Source organism: Pagrus pagrus, assembly GCF_965226575.1.
Source record: "Pagrus pagrus genome assembly, chromosome: 4".
In the NCBI taxonomy this organism is placed as follows: domain Eukaryota; kingdom Metazoa; phylum Chordata; class Actinopteri; order Spariformes; family Sparidae; genus Pagrus; species Pagrus pagrus.
The window spans coordinates 27,567,664-27,587,059 of NC_140188.1; the positions used below are offsets into that span (position 1 = coordinate 27,567,664).

The 19,396-nt window shown below is 41.9% G+C and overlaps 1 protein-coding gene across 2 annotated transcripts in view; it reads right to left on the bottom strand.

Annotated features, from left to right (window-relative positions):
* Nucleotides 1–1,785: 1,785 nt before the first annotated feature.
* LOC311256522 (SPRY domain-containing SOCS box protein 4-like) overlaps nucleotides 1,786–19,396 on the bottom strand; it is a 43,015-nt gene continuing 25,404 nt past the window's right edge. For both annotated transcript variants that reach the window (XM_084351640.1, XM_084351641.1), the window contains 2 exons: nucleotides 15,204–16,092; nucleotides 1,786–2,220 (listed from right to left, as the gene is read on the bottom strand). In XM_084351640.1, the coding sequence (XP_084207766.1) occupies nucleotides 2,093–2,220; nucleotides 15,204–15,912 (837 nt within the window). In that variant the 5' untranslated portion in view covers nucleotides 15,913–16,092 and the 3' untranslated portion in view covers nucleotides 1,786–2,092. The remainder of the gene's footprint in view (nucleotides 2,221–15,203; nucleotides 16,093–19,396) is intronic.

Here is a 19,396-nt window from a genome sequence, read left to right on the forward strand (position 1 = left end):
TAACACACCATTAAAGGGGCAATTTGTAAGATATGGCCTGAATTTTAGTTTTTAACATTCAAAGAAGGAACTGACATTATCAGCAGTGTGAAGATACAACAGCGTTGATGTTATGTCAAAGGGCTCTGTATGGTGTCGCAGATTTGTCTACTAAAGTTAGCATGCTAACCAGCTAGCCCTGGCCTGTCCTGTCTTGCAATACCAATTTGGCCCACAAGACGCGATAGTCCGAATTAGATTAAGGATGTAGTGTTCGTTATCTTAAACAGTATACCTCATTTTTACAAGAGGAATAAGCTTTGAGTACGGCAAATGTAACGATAATTAAGTCCCAAAACCAAATAAAGAGCAGGACTTAGCTTATGTTGCTATTCTGAACGGATATTTTATCACCTGGGCTCCCTGTCAGTGGATGTTACAGTACTGAAAATGTAAATATACAATTTACAAACAGCAGTATACTTGAAAACAGGATATTGCTGCAACCCTATATGTAACATTACATAATAAACCACCTGGTTGCCACTGTCGGTAGGATGCTAGTTATTTGCCAACAGTTGTGCCTAGTAGTTGAATCTGCTAAATGTTGTCCATGTTTGGTTTGTGAAGAGTGACAAATGGAAGACAACTTTCCAAACTCTACAAAAACTGTGTTCACAGGCCTGCCACTGCCTTGTTACTGTAGCCAAGTCAGTTCAGGTACTGAACCTGACTGCCCAATGCTGGTTTTTAGGGAACAGTCAAGTAAGATGGAAAAACTATGGATCAAATCATCTGTATGATGAAATGTATGATGCTCAGAGAGGACAGGAAGCGAGCCAAGTTTAGCAGAGTTTATTTTTATTCACATTTAAAAGATTCTCATTGCAGCACATTCTTCCACCTATACCAGCGAGTCCCACAGACAAAATCTCAAAATCCATAGCAGAAAAAAAAGACATTAAAAAAATCTCTTAAGACCATCATTTCCAAAAGAAAATCTGGTATAAAAACCCATATGATGGTAAGACGGTGGAAGAAAAAGATAGAAAAAGCAGCATTTAAAACTTTTGGTGGGGGGGGTCTGATGATATGACAGAAGTGTCATGTGCTTTTATTTGTGTGTGTGTGTGTGTACACTGTCATAGAGCAGGCACATTAGCAGTCAAAGACACAGCTTCACCTTCAGATCAATCTCTATCAGCAGTGCATCGACCAACAAACATGATGGAGGCTGGGATTACACTGGAGCCAGTGACGGAGAGACAGACGGGAGGAAGACAGAGAGAGGAGTTCAAACCAGACTGGAGTTGTTGTGTTTATTTGCCTGTAGGTGGTAACTGACTGCTTGTCAGTGAGTTGTGTTCTTACTACAGACAGTTAGGGCTTTGTTTTCTGCACACTCCTGACACACACACACAGACACACACTGTATACATATAATCCATGTGTGCTGCACTGTTTACACACTAGCAAAAATAGAACTGTGTGCGAGGACTTTCTCCCCCCCCCCCCCCCCCCCCTCTCTCTCTCTCTCTCTCTTTCTCTCTCTCTCTCCCCCTCCTCTTCTCCCTCGATCTCCTGTGGCTTGGAGGGATTGTTGCATCTCCACAGAGCCGGCTGTGTTGTTGGGAATATAAATATAAATACCAACATGTTTCCGAGGAGGCTTCCTCACAGTCTGTGCAGAACAGATGTCGGGGTAAACTGTCACCCTCAACACCACAGCGTATAAGGCCTTTCAAACTGAGGACATGTCGTTTGACTTTTATACATGTGATTAGCAAGGACACTGGATTGCAATACTCTCTTTTAATCTCGTATTTATTTCATTCATCAGCTCCTCCAGCCATCTGTCCAGGGGAAAGACAGCAGTCAGCAACAAAAAAAAGGCTAAAAACCAGAAGATAAAAACACCCAAAATGGAAAAGCCCCAACTGGTGTAAACAATACCCCCTTGCAGCGCCGTCTTCACCACCTGCTTGCAGTCAATGTCATTATATGCATCCGCAGCACATGTCTGATGGTTAGCATTAAGTTCTGTTTGGAGGCGGGTCGCCATAAGAACACGTGGGCTTCAGTTTCTCCCATCTGTCTGTTTGTGTGTATATGGTCACTGGTACTGGAGGTAGTTCTTGAGAGTCTGCGGCAGTGGGAGTGTGTCGATGTGATGGATGCGCTCTCTACCCAGAGCCAGTCGAGCTACTCGTCTGCACAGGTCCATCAGGGGGAGGGGCTCCGCTGTGAGGGTCAAGAGAGACAAGAGGCATGGTTAGTGTCCAAACAGAGAGTACAAGCTGCGTGTGTGAATCTGAATTAGTTTGTTTACTCTCAAAGTTGATGTATAGACCTGACCCTGTCCAAATGTTTTGGTACCTCGCTGTTGCCCCTCCTCTTAAGTCCCTCTCAGACATGGAACATGTGGCATTACTGGCTTTATCTTGTTTCAATCATTCTGACATCTTATGTTAATGTTCCTTTATACAGACATGACAGGACATTTATGGCACCTGGTGTATGAGAGGGCGAGGCATCACTGCCGGTAAACAATGGTGAATTGAACATTAAAACTATGTGAGAAAAGAAGTGGGTTTTCTGTTTTCTCAGGTCCAGTGATGGATTTAAGACTTATTTTGCAGTTCAAGCCTTTTCATAACAATTATGAGCCTGAGGACACTCGCCTCAAAATCTCTCAGCGAAACCACTGATACATTTTCTGATTAATTTATTATTAAGGGGGCATTATAGGCTGAAGTTAGGTCTCTCAGCATGTTTGAGAGCATTATTGAATTCATTATCTGTCTGATATTCAATCTGTAGTTACCAGATCTATTTCATAATGAAGATATTTAGTCAATCTGCACATCCTATTGAACAAACTGCCCACAAACAAAGTGTAACATCACTCAGCAGCATAAGCAGTTACTTTATGAACTCTCTCTAGGGGTCTGTCAGACCCAGATGTCTGTTACTTGGATTCAATAACACCTCGTTTTAAACACTGTAATACAGTCCACATCACAAGGAATCTAATAATGGACTAATATTTAATAAACATAAAAAACAAAGCAAATGTGCTTTCTACAAGTACTTGTGTACGACACATATAGCCTGTATCTTAAACAGAAGTTTGAACATAACTTAAACACTGTTATTTCTGTAAACTCTTTTGTTTATTACCAAAACATTTATCAGTAACACAGTTTAAATTGAAAAAATAATGTGCTGCGTTGTATGTTGATTAAACTTTCGGGAGCACCTGTGCTGGAAAATGTTAGTCTGGAGCACCAACGTGCTGTATGTAAAGTCAGATGCTGGATGAAATGTCTGCTCAGAGAGGCCCATAAAATTCAACAAAATAGAGATCAAAATTAGATCAACAAAAAGATTTGTCAGCTGAATCACCGCACTTCTTTTAGCTTCATCATTGTACACCGAGCAATGCAGGAGCAACAGTACTGCAGGCTGAAAACTTGACCACCAAACTAGCTGTGATGGAAGTAAAGGGTCATAGGTGTACAGGGCAGTGTGGTGCTGAACAGTGTGAGGCAGGGCAGCATGACTCAGGGCTGTTGGTTGCTCTGACCCTCTCAGCTCTGGTGCCGACTGTCCATGAAGTCGGCTTAACTACTTTTGAACCAGATTATGACCCTAGATGCGTGGTAGTAACAAACAGAGAGAGAAGCAGCAACTTAAATATTAATTTTTGTAAATATATGCCAGTAGAATGTGCAAACTTCCTCCCTCCAATTTTGGAAGAAAGTGATGTCTGTGTATGTCAGACAGAGACAGACTCTGAACTGCTGTCTCTTTATGGATGTCAGGCTGCTCCACCTGGAAGCACCATCTGGCTGAGCAGAATTCCTGCTGTTCAGAGTCCACTTACACACTGTGTGAAGGACACGGGCAGGGGCATTTACTTGCAAACAAAAACAGCACACGCATTAGTTGCCAGGCTAAAGATTGAGAGGAAAAGTTTGTCGGAGTTTCCCTGAACTAGCTTGACCTGCAAGGTCTACATGACTGCATCCATCCATCTATCCATCATCTGAAACCGCTTATCCTTTTCAGGTTCACCGGGGGGCTGGAGCCGATCCCAGTTGACACTGGGCGACAGCGGGGTACACCCCGGATAAGTCACCAGTTCATCACAGGGCTAACATATAAGGACAATACCCATTCACGCTCACATTCAGACATACGGACAATTTAGAGTGACCAATTAACCCAACTTTTTTTCCTTTTTTTTTTGTGCATGTCTTTGGAATGTGGGAGGAAGCCAGAGGACCTGGAGAGAACCCACTGTTTTCAAGTATATTCAAATACAGCAATCACAGCTATATGTGCTTATAGCCTTGATGTTATGATTTATTTAGAGAGTAGTAATCTGGAAGATTTCCAGAAGAGGCAATTACAGGTGATTTTTTGGACCTCACTGCTTCCCAGAGATCCAGTGTCAGACATCAGTCAGTTGTCTGTTGGCAGCTTTGCCACATCTCCATAACAACACCAATTGAAAGTGATTTGCACCTTTTTTAAAAGTATCATCGTCCGGTGTTATCTGTCTGTTCTTTGTTTGTCCGCCCATGACCGTTAAACAGTAACGTTAACCATTTACCCCCAACACTAGCAGAGACCAGGACAAACAAGACTGTTATGTCAGGTTTGAACCACCTACTCTCTCTGGCTGACCAACCACTGCTGGGTGAACGCATCACGAACTGTGCGCCGCTTGTGATATTTTCGGGGAACGTCACCACCAACACTCAGTGTACATCATTGGTATCACAGCAAATGTAAGGACTTTTTATCAGTGGGCCAATAGGCTCAATCATCATTGTGTTTCTTCATTTGGCGATAGTGACTTAACAGATATTAATTTACATGAAAACCTTTGAGAATATTACTTTAAGGAGCCAGGGCTCTGACAATGAGCTCTTCACTGAAATGTTTGTATTAATAAAATATAGCATCAAGGCTACGAATGTGATTCGAGGTTCAGTCAGCTCCTTAATACTGCCAGATTGTTTCATGTTGACTCTGTCCATCTCATGATACATTTGCTAATGCGGTCGAAGGGCCACACACACACACACACACGCACGCACGCACGCACGCACGCACGCACGCACGCACGCACAGAGCCGTTTGTCTCTGCAGTCTATTAAAAGTACTCCACATCACCACAAAGCGAGGCCCCCTACCAAACAAATAAGCACATACGTGACGTCGAGTCTAGAGTGTGTTCATGGAACCGGAGCAGGTCGAGCCTGTCAAGAGACCTCAGGCATTCCTTTGGGCATGAAGTGCTGCCTGGTCACTACATGACAACTGGATGATGAACACACAAACACAGCTAAAGAATTATCTGAATTGAGGATTAGACAAGAATCAGAAAAACATCGACTTGCTTTACATCAAGGTCTTAATTAAAAGCAGATCAGCACAAATCCTCACTTAATGTCTCTGTTAGAATCAATGATGAACTTTTAATGGTGAAGAAAATCCCCAAACTTTGCTTTGTGTGGTTATTCGCATTTGATGTGAACTTTTGCAAGAACATCTCAGTGAATTCCTCTGCTGCAGTATGGTTAGTGACCTTTGAAGTGGCAGCGAGGGGAAATAATGAAATCCACTAGTGAACAGCAGCTGACAGGCTGTATAGAAATGGAGTACAGCTATCTGAATTTATTTGACTGCCATGTGCTTAATGAAAAGCCTTTGTAAGAGCACCTTGGGGACAAGTGGCAGTGTGTGGATTCATTTGTAGCCACACCACTGTGGTAAGTGCTTGAATCAGAAAGACATGTTGAATGAGCTGAATATAGACGATGTGCAGTGATGTGTGCAATGAGGTAGCACAGCTGATAATTCTTCACAGCACCTAGAAAAATACTTGGCAAGACAATTGCATCCCCCAACATCTCATTACCATCCATCTGTAAAGACAAGTCCATGCTTTAGCACACCAGATTACAAGATTAGCAACTACAACTGGTACAATCATGTCTCCTGTTATCCTGCACCTTGTGACCGCCTGAACTCTGCTCTCACAAATAAACACGTCACACACTCCTGGTGCACGTGGAGCATCGGTGGAATGAAGGACCCCCCTGATTTAGATTCACTTTGCTTTGGGCCCAACGGCACCCATCAATCAGTCTACCTTAACCAGCACAGCCCCCGCATATAGGTAGTTTCCATAGTAACAAGCTCCTCACACCACCGCTGTGTGATGTCACTGCACTGGGAGTGTATAGTCACATATGCACCATGTGTTAATGCATTGTGTGTGTATAGATTTTTAAGTGCTGCATATATTGTAATTATCCAACCAAATATTAGAGTTTGTATAAAACTGACAATACAGTATGGACAGCTTTGACAAAAAACAGATAAGTGGCCTTATAGAAGATCGTAAAACAAGAAGTCAGCTATACATGCCACAGAATTCCATTCAGAGGAAGATTATTTGTATTGGACTAAAATTAATTGGTAAAACAGTGCAACTAACATCTTGGCACACAAAAAGATTTTACTTTCAACAGATGCCAATTGTGCAAAGTGTTCGTATTCTATGGAAAGTACTTTTATTTGCTTCCATTTGGCAGACCTTTGTGAGCATATTTACTGTATTTATTTATTATTTCATCCAGATAAAAACCCATCTAATTCCTTTTCTACTCCAGTGTTGTACCTCTTTTTCTGCACCTGCCTGCATCATCAACACCGAGAAGAAGAAGTGAATTGCCACTTTCAAGTGCAACACTTTCATTAGAAGTCAAAAGTAAAACATGACTGCTTGCGGTAACATGATCGATGCCACCACAGAGAGCCTCATTCCTCTCCGACAGTGCTCTCCTGAGGGAGGTGATGACGTGATCATGCTACAAACTTGCTGAAAAACAGCCAATCCCTGCTGTCACAAGCTGGTCTCCATGGCAAGGGTTGCCTGGGGTGACAAATGGTCCTGTCAGACAGTGGTGATGAGCACAGACAGGAAGTGCACACTGTCCGTCAACTGGTAAAATTGACTAACAACACTGCTAAGTGGTTTAGGTTTTGATTCAAAAGCTATTTTAGACTAGCCTGGCTCAACTGAGAACATATGGTTAAGAAATGATCTGACATATGGCTATTATACTTTATAAATTAGATAATAATTATATATTCATAAACACTTGTTCTGTTACCTTGAGCAACTTCTATCCTCATTCTGTGTTGGTGTGAGTTGATGAGATCAAAATATTTGCTGAAAATAACAATGGAGGCTCAACATCTACAATTTGAGAGTATTCATTTAAGTGCATCTTAAATGTAACAGCTTTGGGTGGGATGATGGCTCATATCACTATTATAGATTACTATTGCATTACCAGTGATGTTTCTCTGTGAAATGGCCTCATTCTTTACATTCATTTTGACCCTTTGGGTATGTTTTCTGTCAAAGGAGGCTCCAACATTAACTTGACTTACATATACATATAATTACATAATAAATGAATTGTATATTCTTTTGATTCCATATAATGATGAACATTGACAAAGTCTGTGTGTGTGCCTACATGTCATCTTTCACTCATGGAAACCCTGAAAGACTTTTGAACTAAATCAGAATAAAACAGGCTTGTTTAATAATCAACTGATGGCTAATTACCTTGAAGCAATTCTGTCACCCAGAGGTGAACAGTGGAGCTCTCTGCTCCTTCTTCATCTTTACTCCATCCTAAAACCCATCATGTAGATGTCTACCTCTGCACTCAGCCTTTCCTCTAAAGCACTCAAGTCTTTTTGTAATGGCCAGAGACTTGTTTCTGACAGATTTATAGCACAGTAAAGAGAAGATGAAGTGTGGGAAAGTGTGGTTTAGGATGACTGAGCGCCTGATGCACCATCGGACTACAGAGGCCCAGCAGGCTGGCAAGCACACACCTATCTAACACTTAATTGAGAACAAAGTGGAGGAAGGGGAGGTACATTCCAGGACATCGGCGCGTCAGTTAGTCTGTCCTCACTGAAGTGAGACGACCAATATGCAACCGTTGATAGTTCCCCCCAGTTTCCTCCAATCTCGCGCCCACAGCCCAATGACTTCGTCTGGTTATGTGTGCACAGTATATATATATCAGTGCACCATCAGACAATACGACCCGGTTATGTCCTACTTTAAAATAAGGGGTAAGATAGGCCATCGTTTTGGCACCTGTTCCAAATTCAATTTAACTCCACCCCCTTTCCTCCAGCGCTACCTTCATTACAAGAAATGCACCCAGGAAACGGGCAAGGGTGCAGACTCCAAGCCATGCTTATCGACTAGATTAGCATAAAAAGTGCTGGGGCTGTCTGACCCAGTTTTAAGATGACGGGTGTATGTGTCTTTCATATGCGGCCCTGAAGGTGCAGACACATCTCTGCCTCCCTTCCACCAACAGGTCAGAAGGTGAACGGGGTAGGAGAAGAATGTATTTACGGAAAGACAGAATTAGATCAATGATGCATGAGATAAAAAAGAAAATTGGAGCAGAACAGTGAGGTCAGCAGCAGGACGGACGCAATAGAGCAAACTGTCGCTCTATGCCTAATTGGAAACGCAGGTGTCCAAATTGAATCGTGCACTCAGAGCGGAAACCAATTGCTCACTGAACTGGTGATTCCTGCCACTGACGTTATCTGCCTTCCTATTACTTCGCACCGCCGAGCTAGTGAGTACCAGACAGTGGCATGGACTGCCGTCAATTTGGTCCTCCTGCTGCTTTCACTCTACTCAGGAAATAGAGGCTAAACAGAAAATGATTATAAAAGATGAGCACTATAACACATTGTGTGTGTGTGTGCATGTACACCACACACAAGATTCAACATCCACAAACACACCAGCAACAATGACGACACGTCTTGGCTTGGGTTCAACTAGTTGTTAAAGAGCTTATTTTTCTGACTGAAATTAGAAATAGCATTTATTATGCATTAAACATTATTTCTCATTATACAAAACTAAATTTACAAACCTTAAATCTTTCAATTTGACTATGTTCATGTAAATTCACAGTTCCACTGCAGTTTTAATCTTGTTTTCCAAAATTTAATAATTTTTTCAATGACTTTTTCCTTCCTGACAGGATGGACAGGGTGGGTGTGTGAAAGCACACCCAACTATAGTCTGGCAACATTTGGTGAGTTGCTATAAAAGACAACTGAGAGATCCCATATTGTAGAAAGTCAGACTTCTATGCCATTGGGATTATAGAGCAGTTCTACATGCTATTTAAATACTGTCAAATCAAAATGCTCAATCCATGGAGAAATGCAAACTCCCCGTGTTCAGAAACTGTGCCTTCAAACAACTGTCAGGACAGGACTGTAAGGTTGTGATGTCACAACTATACAGTCAGCACCCGCAGCAATGCCGCCAGCATGGCTGTGCTTGCGAAAACAGCAGCAGAGCTGATGCAGAGACATTGGTCATTGCCTCCTCAGGCAGACCAATGAGACCAGACTGGAATTTTCAGGAGGGGGGCCTTAAAGAGACGACGCAATGGACAGTATGAGAAAAATAGTGGGTTTTTTAAACTTTGAAACAGGTCAACATTTTCTAGGTGAACTAGACACCCAAAATAAAAGTATGAACCTGAAAGCATAATAATTGACTTTTTAAGATTTCAGTTCTTGAAGTACAGAAGTTTGGAACATTGAGTTGGCAACTGCTTTCGTTTGACCGCTAAGCAAGATTGCGATTGTTAGGGTGTTAGTGAAGCTAGATAACGGAAATATATCCTGGGTGTGTTTTGTAGTACAGGCCAATCAAAAGTGTAACATTTTAGCCACTAATACAGAGCAAATATGATCAACCATGTTTATTACAAGCCAAACAACACGGACTGGCTGACTTTATTCCAAGGCAAGCTTCTGCAACGCAGTGAGCAGGTTCAACCTCAATTGATGCAAGGTCTCAGCTCATGTTACAGCTTGCATCTGTGCTGTGAATATTGCCAACAGCACTGAACTGCAGACAGGCAGAAGGAAGGCATCCCATTTGCGTAGGGCAAGCCCTGGGCCAACAAACTAGTGAGCAAGCTGCCTGGTCAACAATTAACCACCCACCAACAAGTCAGTTCAACTGTTTCCACAGCAACCTGCCACCACAATTGGGTGTGTAAACTCTGAAAGGAAGGATTAGTGTTGAAATGGATGCAGAAGACTAAGAAGGAAGAATAGAAAAGAGCTGGAGGGAGGAGATGAAACACAATGAGAGCTGAAGTCAAATAAGGTTCATTTGCAAAAGGGGAGGGAAAGCATGTCAGTGGTGTGTGTGAAGTGCTTCCTCTTCTCTGGTCTGTCTCCTTCAGGTGTAAATGAGTTTGAATCAGTGTGTTGCCATTAGGCTGCCCTGGCCACTGTGGCGTCATGAGGCTTGTTGTGGTGGAGATAAACAGACAGCTTTCCAGGAATAGAAGGAGGAGGACAGCAAGATCCAGTCACCCCACTGTTTTGGATTTAGAAACGTTAGCAAGTCAGAGGTATGAAAGCCGATAAAAAAATCATGACTCAGTAGGGTTGGTTTTCCACTGTCTCTGTAACTTAGGGTCAAAGGACTAGAGTCTTACTAAAATGCTGGAAGCATCATGCATTAATGCAAGGTATTAAGGGACAATACAGGCGGGAGAGAAAAGTATAAGGATACTTATCTCTTCACGCTTCCCAGGGAGTAAGAGATGAAGAATAAAGAGTCTAAGCAGGAGGGAGAAGGAGGGGGAAAAAACGAACGTGAATAGACTACAAGGTAAGCGAAAGACCAAGAACCCAGAAATTGAACAAAGAGCGAATGCTCTTTGAGTTGCTATAAGAGGATATACAAAAGCAAGATTTGGGAATAGGGGAACGCTGCTATTTCCAAGCAAATGAGATATATATATATATATATATATATATATATATATATATATATATATATGCTTCCACTCTTCTCTGTTACAACACAGAAATGTGACTTAAAGCGCTCATCACACACTGATCCCTCATGTGCAATCTGTCAGAACACAAGCTCTGAACACGCATGTCTTCCAAATTCACTGTATACAATGTATACATGACTGTATGAGTATAGAGAATATGATGTTGCTTTATTGATCAGTCATTTTTTATGTCTATAACGAAGCAAAAGGAAAAGAAACAGCGAGTGATGGATGTGAGTTCAGGCTCATAAGTTACCATTAGCAAACTGTTTTCAGTGTCCCAGCTTCATTAGACTGGCAAAAAAAATGGCTTATGAGAATCACTATCAATGCACCATCTGCATAACAATTCCACAGGAAACAAAAAAGCTGTTGTGAACAGTTCACAACTTCACAGACGGGAGGGGCTGCTCACAATAAACAGATAGAAAAGCAAGTCTTGAGCCCTTACATTGAAAAATGTGTAAGGTCTAAAACTAGACTTTACCAAACATACTGACTAGACATGTTTCAGTCTTGATGCTCAATCGCGATTCATTTTTTCCTTTATTGCCGATTTTGGGGTGATTTTAACCTGTTATTTTATAAATCTCAGGACATGTGATCCAGATAACATTTAAAAAAATGTACTGGGCAACATAAGCTTAGACCTTGAATTCTTAATTCTAGGTGCTGTATCGTAGGCAACTGGACGTGTTTCCGTTTCACCTCTCATCCAAGAGTCTTCCCTCAGTTCTAACTAACTGGAGGGAAGTTGCAGGCTTTTAAACTCTTTTTGGTGAATATTGGTGAATAGGTGCAGAATATGACCATGGATGTTATCTAAAATGGTTAAAATTTTTAATTTCAGCTCGACTTTGAGGTCCACTCATGTCTTAACTCTTAAGCAGAAGTGTGGATTGCTCATGATTAAAGTGCATGCTAGGTATTATAAGAAGCCTTAGTCCAGCTGGGTATGACGCAGCAGCTTGTAGCATTTCTAGTGGCGCTTGACGGCTGAGACACATATCAAGCGTGTGCAGTGCATGGATGATGGATGACTGCTGCGTTACTCGACTGCTGTGGCTCACAAGTGTGTGTCTGTCCAACACATACAGCATTGCTGCTGCAGCGCTGCTACTACCAGCCCTATATTTCTATGTGCCTTTGATAGTAATCAATAATGATGACAACATGATTTTCCTTTAGTTTCATTGAAAGAGAGAGAGGGACAGAAAAAAAAGAAAAAGAGTACTGGAAAAATACTGCCCTTCAGCATGAGCCGAAAAATCGGTAGAGTTTGGCCTTTAAGCAAACAACTCACATCGCATTCAGTACAAAGGAGGTGACATGGGCATCCAATTGGAGTCCTCCGTCTAACTACCTGTTGTAAGACCAAGTAAACCAAATATTCACTGACATTTTAGCATTCCTTTATTCGGCCAACTCATGAGGAAAATATGTGGCCCTTTTTCTTGTTTTATATTTGCTACCTGCCCAGTGCAAAATCAGGGAGAGTTTAAAGAAATTGGTTATTGGTGGACACACAGCAGCTCCCTACTATTTTATATGAATCGTCACTGAATCCACACAACTGAACATTGACTTATCAATGGATCCAAATATAGCAGACAACTAGAGATCTCAGTGTTGATTCTGTCACTGTTTTAAATAGTTCGTGACATCCTCCCACCAAAGGTAATGATATTTAATTCAGTGTTACTGCAAAACATATTGTTTAATACAAATTTTACCTACTGAAAGAACACGTTTAATAAATACAGATGCCTCCTAAATATGGATGCTTCAAAATATTTTCATTCTAACCAGATCTTATATTAAAACCAAAGGAGGGAAAATATTTCATAAACCACAGGCGACAATGGTGATCTTCCAAAATGCAAGGCAGATTTTGTACTGCCATGTTTTCATAAGGCATTAATATGGGCCACTCTACGTCATGTGCATTTATGTTGCTTACCACACATACACCCAGACACTTAACCCGACATTTCTCACTATGCAAGGCCAGACACTGAGCTCAGAGGCACACTGGGACATCCTCCAGGATTGCTCCTCTATTGGCTGCTGTCCGCCAGCACACATACACACACATGGCTTGCAGCCACGGACATGGTGTCCGTGCCTCACTGTCGGCAACGCCTCCAGCCTGCTTTGGGTCTTTGTGCAGCATTCAGGCTAGAACGGGAGGGAGGACTGAGGGCTGTTACACAAGCTGAGAGGCAGACTGGATAGAGATGACTCTACTAGTTGGAACGATGACATTTAACAGAAAAGAGCAGCAGGGCACAAAGAAACATCAAGACAGACAAGCTCTCACATACACCATGGTGACTTGAAACAGATATTCCTATTACATCAGTGAAAGTTTGAGGAAGCCTGTCAGAAGTGCCGATAAAGCGACAGAGGGAAGCGGACTAGAAATAGTACAGAGAGAGCCTGTTTAAGCCGCTTGCTATTGGTAAACAAAGCAGCAATCCCTCTCATTATGGGCTTTTTATAGATCAGTGCAGACAGAAATGTTCACTGCATATCCATCCTCTACACTCTGAAAAAAAAAAAAAAGACAAATCTGCAAGTAAAACCTTGAGTCTTGTTGTAAACCTTAAATCTTGTACATTTCTGGAGAGCCGAGGCCAGGTGCCCTTATTCACGTATATTACATAAGACACCCTTTCAGCCACTGCATGACTGCCTTCTCCAGAGGGTTGGGAGTTAAGCTGTTAAAATGACTGAAAAGTGACTCAGCTGATTGATTCAGACTTTTCTTTTCAGTCTATCTTCGAAAACAATTGCACTTTGTCATACAAAACACATACACAACTGGCCAAAACCCATAACTGAATGCTGGATGCATGTCTTTCCTAAATCCTCTTTCTTGTCCTCCTTCTCTCCCCTCTGGTCCTACCCTGGGCTTTGTCACATGATTTCTAAATCTCACCCTGGGCCTTCATAGCCTTGATGAGCAGGTCTAAATATAATTCTAGTTCCATACATAAAACAAAACATCTCTGCGCTGTGTAAAAAAAAAAAAAAAAAAAAAAAAAAAAAAAAAAAAAAATCACCTACCACAGCCATCCCTCCACATAACTGCAGTGATGCAAATGCAGACAGCAGTACTGAAACAGGCACTAGTCATCATGTTAGGAAGATTATTGAGTAAATGCAAAGCTATATGTTATTCATTGCGTGTGCATACAAATCAAACTAAATTAGGCATCTAGACTCCGCAGTGCATGAAAATATTTTAAAAAGCTGCATGTCAGGTTGTAACAATGAGGGAGTATGCTAATCTTAAATAGGGATTAGGCTGAAATGCAAATACATAATACAAGTTAAAACATCAGTGAAATAACAGCTCGTGAAAAAATGTGAAATTGAGAGCTACAACTATTTGATCCAAATAGTGAAGGTGCTGATTCAAAGTGGAAAAGCTTGAATGATCGATAATGAATGAATGAACATTAACTGGGAGAATGACACTCCAGAAACTGACAGGACACGATCACCTAGAGAAAAGCCATATCACATGGTTACAGAAAACACTGGTGGTTGTACAGTGGTATTACAAAGCGATGCTTCTTTTAAATCATTAACAATCTCTGGCTGAGTACAGACACTGGCATGCAGAGAGCACACAAACTGCACGCCAGCCAGATTTATATTTTGGCCTGCCATCAAGGAATTAACAATAATTAGCGACAGCCGATATGACCTGCTGCTGCTGACAATTTAACTTATGAAAGTGATGGTCTGTGCCGTAAGAGTAAGAGGCTGCTAGATTAATGTTTTGTATACTGCTCTTGCACGACTTAGCAAATCTGTATTTTTCATGAATTCTTTTGACCCGCATATGATACGAAATGCTCGCAAATTAGAGGAGCAGCGCTGCAACACCAGCAGGCTGAGGTGGACAAATCACATTACAGTAAAGCCAGGTTGTTTTAGCTGACATGAACACACAATATCCTTGGGATTAGCTTGGGATATCCCTGATGACAAAAAGGTCATATTGCCATCATTCTGCCTACCATCAAACAACAGTATGAATTGCAGAAGAATGTAATGGTGAAACATGAAAACGTTGGCATATATTACACAATCCCCTTTCAGCAGCTTGTCAAATATTATACAGTCACTGACTGGCTTATTTTGTGTGTGTGTGTGTGTGTGTGTGTGTGTGTGTGTGTGTGTGTGTGTGTGTGTGTGTGTGTGTGTGTGTGTGTGTGTGTGTGTGTGTGTGTGTGTGTGTTTCAATGTAGTGCTACTTACGATCGAGTCCATTGACGTAGCGAATAGATACTTCACAGTGCCCCCACACAGCACTGACGATGGGATACAGTCGCTTGCCTTTCAACCCTCTAAAAGCTACTCCCAGATACTGTCCGTCTACCATGAAGCTCAGTGTTCCTTCGTCCATATCTAGTATTACTGTTAGAGAGTCTGGGAGCACAAATGACTCGTCTGGCTCCAGGAAACAGGGGTATGTGGGTGCCGACGTGGAAGCGGGCCGATTCTTTCCATCATGGTAGAGCCTGTTCCGACCCAGGTCCCATCCCCAGGACTCAGAGTCTGAGCCCACCAGGGCCGTGTAGCCCACTGAGTGTAAAGATGCTTCAGCGGTGGCCACGCCTACGACAGCGTGTGTGCCCCTTTGTCTGGCCGGCCAGTGAATCCTCCAAACGTGGAGGCCCCTGGTGTAGCCTACCTTACCACGGATACAGTCAGTGCTCTGTGCCACTGGATGGCGATGAAACGTCAGCTTGTCGTCCTCCTTAACAAAGACATTGAGTGATCGGTCGTCCGGGTTCCAGGCGTGGCGAAGCTGGGTCTCAGGGCTGGCTGATGGCATGTCCAGCAGTAAGTCCAGCCTGGGGGGCCGACAGAAATCTGGGCCCCGTAGTTCCCGCCGTACTGGCCGATATGAGGGCTCTCCACGTACATCCACTGATTTGATACTGCCAGAGATCTTCTGGCCCATGACTGGGTGGGTCAAAGGGAGGAAGGGACAAAGGGGAGGGAAATGGATGGACCAAGGGTGGTAATGAGGGGGTCGTAGCACCTGACGTTACCTCATGGGCGCAATGGCAACACAGTGGTTGCTGGGTGGAAGGGTGCTGCTGGACACACTTGTTGTCTTTAGCCAGGGGAACCCACACTCCTGGAACACACACAAAATGAAACATTATGTATCCAATTTACAGTCTAAAATTGTCAAACAACAGTCACTCAACTCAGTTGCCTCGGCTGACAGGACACACTAACGGTTATACTTTTTATCTTGAGTCAAGTGGAATGTCTATCAATGTCATACGATACTCCAGTATAAAAAGGTAAACTGATACCGGTTTGAAAAAGATGACTACGACAGCAAGGAGGATTATACTTCACATTTTCACAGCTGTAATGATTAGTTGATCAAAATAAAATTGGCAATCTTTTTTCAAACAAAATTTCCCAACATCGGATGGTTCCAGCATCTAAAATGTGAGCATTTGATTCTTTTTTCTTGGAATAATAAAAACAAATGTTCATACCATGAATGTCTGCTTGAACAGCTTTGTTTATTTACACAAAATACCAACCAATATCTTAGTAACACTGAATATCACTGGATTTTGTACAGTTGGTTGGTCATATTTAGGCATTTGAAGAAACTGATGGATTGTTTTTATTGTTTTCTTGTGTTCTCCCAACTTATTTATGAATTGAATAAGAAATAAGTTTGATGATAAAAGTAATCACTAGCTGCAGTCCTTATTTCTCCCGAACTATTTCCCGTCTTCAGTTGCCAGTCTGAAGTGTGGACAAACATTTGAGTTTCAGAGGTATCGTTTTTATTTTATTTTTTGGCCACTCACCCTGACAGTTATTTGAAAACATTGCACTTAAAAACAAGAACATTTGTGGGTTTTCAACCTGCTTTGCATCACAACAATGTTGGTAGTACATGCATATAGACAATGTTACACTTAATCTCTCCATTTTGCCTGCACCCAGTCTGACAGATGACGCAGAACACTTCATCTGATTGGACTTTAGGCCTGGGGTAGCCACTCCAGATCCACTTTTTGTATGCACTAGGGCTGTCAAAGATAACGCAATAATAAACGTTTTATGGTTTCAGCATATTTTTTGAGCATGCGGCCTAGTATGCATGCATCCAGACAAAAAGTATAGTCAGATATCAGGAGTGAGACGCTCCCTACGTCTCTCGCTCTCTGATCGAGTGAGGGGCGTACTAAACTGAGCAAAATGTCTAAACTGGGCAGTGCTGATAAACTATAAACCAAGATTCTGTTTCTACACTGCCCATTTCTATAGGCAGTGTAGTAATTATCTTTAATCACTAACACACTAATGTTGAACAAAAGTACTCAGGGCTGAGTGCCATTTAGACACAAATTGTATGAGCAACACAATTAAATAGTGACACAGACATGGGGAGGATTTGCTGAAACTTGCTGCAGAGTTCCTCTGAATATAGTAATGCAGTGTACAATCCCTCTTCTTAGCCAATCCCTTCTTCACCAAAGCAAACAAATGTGATGCAATTCACATTGTATAAGTTTATAGGAAAATATACTATGTATATGCTGAGCAAGTAAACGGAGACTAAAGCTCCTTCCAAACACATGTGCAGAGTTTCCCTGTAGGCCTGGGTCGAGAGAAGCTGTTCCACATGTGCTGTACGTTCTCTCTCTATCACTCTTTCCTATATGCAATCCCCCAAATGTTTTTCTCACTCCCCTTAGTTTCCCAGGAAAGGACTCCACATGAGTCTTTCAGGGAAAGTACAGAGCAGTCACTGGTACTGACCACCAAGGGAGGCTTGAATAAGACACACGCACACACACACACACACACACACACAGTTTTACAGTGTTTGTTTGGTAAAAACTTTGTGAATTGTGGAGTTAACCGGAGAATTGAGATGAACGACAACGCGCTAAATGGGCAACAGCTTTGAGACCACCACACAAGACTAACGACTCAACATACACACTCGCTGGCATGCAAAGTCATTTGCAGAGCACTATCTCATGACCACAAGCCATGAAAAGTGACAAGCTCTGCATTTCCATATTAATTAATTTATACTACCAGACATGATGCATGAAGCAATTTCATTACAAATGAGGAATATTTATCTAACAGCAAAATTAATGAGGAAGTGGCTATCGTCCACTCAGTTGACACTTGTGATTGTGTATGTCATACATGACAAACACAAGCCCTGATTGTTCACACAAAACACAGGCACACATTTGGCTGGCAATCCTTCAAGTGTTAAACTGTCAGAGGGAAAACACTGGCCCAAACAATAAGGAGACAAGCCAGAGTGAAATGATTCATGGTAATCAGATGGGCCACAGAGGGAACATGTGATGAGACAAAGAGCAAACGTTTTAAAAAAATCTGGATTAACAGTGACCGATGAATCTCCAATACATACAGTAACATCAACGTTTAAATTGGTCTCTCTAAAGTTGGTTTAGAGAGTGACTTTAGGTTTGACAAGCAGATATCCTCCATAGTCAAGACAAGCTTCTTCCAACTAAGGCTGTTGGCAAAAGCAAAGGTTTATCTCCCAAGAAATGTATTTGAGAGATTAATTCACACCTTTATTACATCACGTTTAGATTATTGTAATTCCTTGTTTGTTGGCCTTGACCAGAAAGCACTGCGCCGCTTGCAGGTTGTTCAAAATGCGGCTGCCCGCCTGCTGACTGGAATGAAAAAATGCGAGCACATTACTCCTGTCCTTGCATCTTTGCACTGGCTGCCTATTAATTTTAGGATTCAGTTTATTAATTTTATTAATTGCTTTTAAATGTATGAATGGTCTAGCACCACCTTATTTATCTGAGCTTTTACAGCTGCACACCACTGCTAGGGCACTTAGGTCATCTAACCAGCTGCCCCTGGCAGTACCCAGGTCCAGACTCTCCACTCATGGAGACAGAGCCTTCTCAGTCGCGGCTCCTAAGCTGTGGAACAGCCTACCTCTCCATGTTAGAGCTGCACAGTCTGTTGAACAATTTAAAACACTCCACAAAACTTATCTTTTCTCCTTGGCGTTCACTCCCAGCTAAGCAAGCAATCTTTGCTCTCTCTCTTTCCCTCTCTTTTTATTCTCTCTTTTTAATCTAAATTTGTTTTAAATTGAATACTATCCCTTGTGTTGTTTTAAATGTTTGTTGTAGTGTTTGTGATTAACTTTGTTGTGCTTTTGCAATTGTACAGCACTTTGGTCGACTGAGGTTGTTTTAAATGTGCTTTATAAATAATTGTGACTTGACTTGGTCATTGTATGCCAGCTTTTTAACTGTATCATATGTAGTTGTTCAGCAGATGAAAATATCCACGTCCAAAATATCTGATGGAAAATATAGCACCTATATGACCTATACAATGTTGCCAGTACATCTTAAATATAAATGTATATCATGCAAAAATGTTAT